Genomic DNA, 6453 nt, shown 5'->3' with positions numbered 1-6453 from the left:
ATCACCCCCTGGGCGGATGATCATGCTGCAATCCCTTCTCCTCCATTCTCCTCTCTGGATCTTGAGCACACACGCACACGCGCCCAGCGTGAGTTTAAGCCACCAGGTCCGGGATTCGAACCATGGTTGACTATGTGGGAGTCCAGTGACATAGTCATTACACCAACAGTTGGTCCCAAGACTAGCCTCTGAGAAGTGTAGCCTGAAACCCCACTAGCACTGGTGATGCAGAGGCAAAGTGTATGAATGTGTGTGTGGGGGGGAGGTGCCTTTAGATCACTCCCTAAACCACAGGCACCCCCGATTCCCTCTCTCCCAACCTCATTCAGCATTTCAGCAATCCTATTGGTTCTTCCTTCAAAATATATTTGATTTTCACTGAAAAAAAACTCCACCAAACAAACAGACTTGGGGGTGGAAGAGTAAATGAAACCAGACCAGTAAGCCTGTTGATAACTGTTGAAACTGCGAGTTCATTTTATTACCTAAATTTTTATGTATATTTGAATTTTTCCATAATAAAAAAAAGCTTTACTTTTAAGCCTTTGATACAACAATTCTAATTCTGGGAATTTCTCTTACAAAATGTTTAAATAGAAAAACCCTTACAAATAAAAATATTTTTCAAACGGCAATAGTGAAAAATTGGGAACACTAAGTTCTCATAATAGGAAGACAATAAACTGTGGAACACCCCGCGAGGGCATTTTACGTCATTAAAAGTATTATTCAGATTATGTACCAACAGGGAAAACACGATAGACTACCAAATGGAAAGCAAAAACCCAAAATAAAAACCCAGGGCATTCCACTGTATACGCTGCATGATTAAAACAATAAAAAGATGTGTATCATTAAAAGAAACTGAAATTTAAAAACAACGTTGTGTGTCCATAATCCATTCCCCACTACCTTCAATGCAATGGGCTTTGCCTCTTTGGAGAAGAGGGAAACTGAGTGCTTGCCTAGGGGGAGCTGAGCCCCCTCGCCTCTCGCCTGCACCCCTGGAATAGCCCCACGCTGCTCTATTTCCCACTTCCTCTCTCCAACCTTGCCTTGCACACCAGCTAAAGCATCCTTCGAAAATGTCAATCAGATTACAGCCCTCTTCTGTTTAAAACTCTAAGGCTTCCCACATCTCTCCAACTGAAGGCCAGGTCTAGACCTTACGTCAGCCTCCACCCGGAAGGAGCGTCACCTCAGCCGCACTGCTCTAAAGGTCCAGGGGGTGTTGGTGCTGTTTCCCCTGCTGGGCATAAGCTGCCTTCAGGTATCTGAACCTGTGCTCGCTCCTTTCCTCCTAACAGCGGCTCTGCAGCGAGGCCTTGGCTGGGCTCCTTATCTGACCCAGAACCACCTCCACACTGCTTGGTTTTCTTCGAAGCACTTTATCGACACCTCCCACTGTCTCGTCCGTTTGTTGTCCACTCTCTAGAGGGCAAGTTCCTCGGAAACAAAGACTGTGTTTGATTCTCTGCTGAAGCCCTTATACCTGGCGTAGAGCCTGCACACGATGGGTGAGCAATACCTACCTGGTGAATGAAAGAATGTTCAACTAAATAACTAAGGAAGAGTGTGAGCTTCACGTGGGCTTTGTTTCTTGGGGTGATCTTTCCCCTTCTGAAACATCCTGGCAATGGCAGATCGCAGCAGGTGCCCAGTGGAAACTGAGGCTGTTGACTTCTTTCTCAGGGGGCCCACGCAGCACGGTGTAAAGCACCCACAGGGATCTGGAAGTTCTGAAGCGCACTGGCTACCAGAACTATAGCTGTGAGAAGTCAAATCTTAGCTTACCACCACCAGCTGGGCGGCCTGGCGAAAATGATGAGAATTCTCCAAGCAGGAATTTTTTCTTGCCTAGAAAGAGAAGGAACCTAACAGTTCCTAGGCTAGGGTGGGGACTGAACAAGAGAATGCCCACAAAGCACGTAGCAAGCACAGTGCCCGAGCCGAAGGAGGTGTGCAACGGCAGGCAAGCAAATTAATCAACAGCCACACATGTGCCTTTGTCTCGTCCCCGTTTACAATGTGCTCTTACACGCTTTAGCTGATTCGAGCCTTTCAGCAACCCGCAGGTTTTATCACCATTTTATAGGGGAGGAAACTGGGTCAAAGAATAAAGTGCTTGTCTACAAAACACAACTGAATCAGACCAGCTCTCCCACGCCCTCTCTCCAGAGCACAAGCTATCAAGATGATGTGGATGGCCCCCTGGAGCCCAGACTCGGAAGCCTGCGCCTGGTGTAAGGCTGTGGGTAGCAAATGGGATCAGAAATGCAATCAGCCGGGGAGCCACACTCTCACGACAGCCGGACAGAGGCAGGCGGTGCATGGGCTTGATTGTCTGGGGCTTTTTCTGCATGAGCCCTGGGAGCAAGTCTGGACAGATAAACCATCTCTCAGAGTCCTCCCAGAACATAAAACACTTCACTGTTTTCCAAGAGAGTAATACAAAAGCCCTTCCTGTCCAGTTCCTCCCACTGAGAGTAGGGCAGCAGCTCTAAGCAACAAATGCTGACTTTGGCAACTGATATCCTTGATGCCCTCTGCCCTCTGCCCCAGTCTGTTCCCGACATAAAAAGCATTTCTGAACCAAAGATAGTCAAGGGAGATGCTCCTGCGTGGGGCTCTGGGCCTGGCTCTCAGCAGAGGTTCTACTCTCTTTCCAGGATCACAAGCTGAGTGAGATTAGGTGGCAGGGAAGAGATTTGCAGGTGTCAGACATGGCATTTCAGAGCCACAAGGTTGAAAATCATAGGCTCGGGCCAGCCGGTGGTGTGGTGATTAAGGCAGCTGGATCTCACATGGTCGACTGTCCAGTTTGAGTCGGGGACCTGGTCGCATGAGAAACACGCTGCACACATGTGCATGTGCCCCAAATCCCAAGTGGAAGGAGAAATGGAGAAGGGATTGTGGTGCCACGAACCCCCATGAGGTGTGTTCTCACTTTGTCTCTTCTGCTCTTCCAGAGCATGCGCCCTCTGGCAAGATTTAAAAACTCATAGGCTCTCAGGTGTGAGTCATGGATCATTACAACAGCAGCATCTGAGAGACAAAGAACTTATGACGTGTAACACCTTAAGCCTCATGGCACTGGCGGAGACAACCGGATGGGATGGGGTTTCCGAAGTGGGGATTCTGACGGCTGCTGGGTCCTGGGCATCGTCTGTGTAGTTACAGCAGATACTCCCCTGCGGGAATGTGCTCTGAGGGCTGCAGCTACAGGAGCGAGAACAGGCTTTGGATTCCAACCTAACAAAATCCTACCAAGCAGGCCCTTCTGGCAAGAGATCAGCAGGGGAGTTTCAGAGGGATCCTACCATGCATGGAAGCCCTGGCCCCCAGTGCTGCCTCCTGGGACCTGAAGGTGCCAGGTCTGCATGGTTTACCAGCCACCAGAAGACTGAAAGCAACACCATGGTGGTCTGGCTGATGGCATGTACGCCTCGCCAGGAACCGTGCACACAGCTGCCCTCAGATCGCTGCATGGCCCGTGACGGATCACTTGCTCCATCTGCGTAATTTTCATGGTGGAGAGTGTTGATGTCCCAAACCCCAGAACTGGCCCAGGAAGTAGGGGACAATGATGTCTCTGACCAGGAAGTAGGGATAGGAATGAAGGTCACTTTTGGGGGACATCCGGAAAAGTAGCCAAAAGACCCACCCTAGCCTTGGCCTCATGCACATTTAGTTAAGGTCACTTTAGGTGAACCTATATTAATGGATTTCACTGATATTTCAAAATGAAGGTGAGTTCTAAGGTGGTCATGATCTCATATCAAAACTATAAAAATCTCTCTATGGAAGAAATCTCTCTGAAGAGAGTTCAGCATTCCGGGCTGCTAAGAGCAGGGCAGAGCAAAAGACAGAGATCGACTGCTCTGCCATGGGACAGGTTCCCATGAGAAACAGCAGGAAGCACATGAGATGGGGGATGCTCTGGCTTTTAGGAGCTTGGTGGGCCTGTGCCCCGGGAAGTGCAGTGTCTCCCTTCTCCAGGGAGGCCCTGGTACTTTTCTCCATCTCTGAAGGCAAGAAGAGGTGCTTGGATTCTGGGGAGGGAGGCATTCTGGGAGAGGAGCCTGTGACCCTGGAAGTGCCTTTGGTTGCCAGGCCTGGCTAGAGGGACCAGCTCATGCTCCAGCCAGAATCAGAACTCGTCCCGCAGCTGAGGGGGCTTGTCCATGCCAAAGAAAGAGGACAGCTTCCCCTGCAGGTCCCGCTCCCGCTTCACAAAGGCGGTGAAGGAGGAGACACAGTTGCCAATAAAGTGGTCGGCTTGGCCGAGGATGTACAGGTCGATCTGGGCCACCTCAGGCTTCAGGCTCACCACTTTCACCTGCAGGAGGAAGTGCAGCATGTATCAGCCAGGGTAGCCATGAACAAGGTGACTGACTAGGCCTGAACCTACAGTCTGTACCCTAACCTCCTTCTCCTGGGCTGAAGTTAGATTCAAAAGGAGTGAAGAGATGAAGCCCTGGGGTCGGGCCTGAGAGAAGTGCTGCCCAGCTCCCCCCCAACCCCAACATGGAATACTTTGTTTCCTAGGCCTCTTCCCCCCACCTCCATCCTTGGCTACAAACACACCATTTGCCCCTCTATGCCTCTGCCTGAAATGCCATCTCCCTACCCACTGAAATCCCAACAACGGGCCAGCAGGTGGTGTGGAGGTTAAGGCAGCTGGATCCCACATGGTCAACTGCACAGTTCAAGTCCTGGACCCAGCAGCTTGAAAAACACGGCAGGCATATGTGCGTGCATATCCAGAATTCAGAGAGAACAGAGAAGAGATTGCAGTGTGGCCATCCCACCTGGGGGATGATTTCTCACTTTCCCTCTTTCTAGCTCTCTTTCTCCAGCAAGTACATGCACTCTATAATGAAACTAAAAAAAATTAAAAATAAAGGTAAAATCCCAACCAGACTCCCAAGGCTCAGCTCCAGTTCTGCCTTTCTCATCAAGCCCTCACCTGATGGGCTTCCCCCACAGATCGGAGCAGACTAAACGGCGCCTCACCCATCCAGTTCTTCCTGGATGCCTCCCTCTCCCACGCATCCTGACTTCCAGCCCAAAGTCCTATTGATCTATTGCCAAGATGTTCCCAAAGGTGAACCTTTCTGGATGGGCCCATCACCGATGTCTCTCAGCTGCTCAACTACAACAGCCTCTTCCTTGGTCCCTTTCTCCTGGTCTGCCATCCACAGAATAGCCAGAGGAAACTTTCTTTCTTTTTCATTCCATTTTATTTATTTATTTTTAGGTTTTTGCCATAGGGTGCATGCGTTCGACAGAGAGAGACAGAGAGAGGGAAAGTGAGAAATCACCTCTCAGGAGGGAGGGCCACACTGCAATCCCTTCTCCTCCATTCTCCTCTTGGGATTTTGGACACATATGTACATGTGCCTGGCATGATTTTCAAGTTGCTGGGTCTGAGACTTGAACTATAGTCGGCCATGTAGGAGTCCAGTATCTTAACCACTGTGCCACCTGCTGATCCTGGTAACTTTCTGAGATACTCCTACCCATGTTCTACCTCCCCTTAAGCTGGACATCCTTAATGGTACCCTACTACCCTTTAAATAAAGATGAAAAAGAGTGAACGTGGCCTATGAGGCCCTGCTCACATCTACCTCATCAGCCCTGTCACTCCAGCCACTACCCATGAGGACCCCTCCCTCCTCAGGCCCTTTGCACATGCTGTTCCCTTTTAGGGTCCCCTTCTCCTTGTCTGGTTAACTCCTATTTATTCTTCACTTCTCAACTTAAGTGGCACCTCCTTGGGGAAGGCCTCCCTGGCCCCCCAGCCCAGGTCAGCATTCATGCTCTGCACTCTCATAGACCCCCACTGCTCTGAGTGGGAACGCACATCTCAGTTTATAGTTTTCACTCCTTAGTGATTCTCCGATTAATACCATCTCCTTTACTTGACTGGGCTGGAGTTGTATCCATTTGCTCTCCACTGCTGGCCAGGCCCAGTATGGAGCCTGCCTCAAGAAACATCTGTGGCTTTCCAGCTTAGGCCAGCAGAATGGCTCCCGCAAAGAAGGGTGGTGAGAAGAAGAAGGGCCGTTCTGCCATCAGTGAGGTGGTGACCCAGGAATACACCATCGACATTCACAAGCGCACCCATGGCGTGAGCTTTAAGAAACGTGCCCCTCGGGCACTCAAAGAAACCCAGAAATTTGCCATGAAAGAGATGGGGGCTCCAGATGTGCGCATTGATACCAGGCTCAACAAAACTGTCTGGGCCAAAGGAATAAGAAACATCCCATATGGAGTCCGTGTGTGATTATTTAGAAAACGAAACTAGGATGAAGATTCACCCAACAAGCTCCACACTCAGGTGACCTATGTACCTGTTACCACTTTCAAAAATCTATAAACAGTCGATGGGGATGAGAACTAACTGTTGATTTTCAAATAAAGGTATAAAACCAAAAAAAAAAAAAAAAA

The 6453-nt window shown here is 49.7% G+C and overlaps 1 protein-coding gene across 1 annotated transcript in view; it reads right to left on the bottom strand.

The window, feature by feature from the left end:
* Positions 1 to 449: 449 nt before the first annotated feature.
* Positions 450 to 6453, bottom strand: part of POFUT1 (protein O-fucosyltransferase 1) — a 31453-nt gene continuing 25449 nt past the window's right edge. Inside the window, 1 exon segment of the mRNA XM_006154740.3 lies at positions 450 to 4339. Coding sequence (XP_006154802.1) covers positions 4151 to 4339 — 189 coding nt within the window. The 3' untranslated portion in view covers positions 450 to 4150.

This window comes from Tupaia chinensis, unplaced genomic scaffold, assembly GCF_000334495.1.
Source record: "Tupaia chinensis unplaced genomic scaffold, TupChi_1.0 Scaffold000418_1, whole genome shotgun sequence".
In the NCBI taxonomy this organism is placed as follows: Eukaryota; Metazoa; Chordata; class Mammalia; order Scandentia; family Tupaiidae; genus Tupaia; species Tupaia belangeri.
Note: the sequence above shows the minus strand (reverse complement) of the source record. Positions and strands in the feature narration are given on the sequence as shown.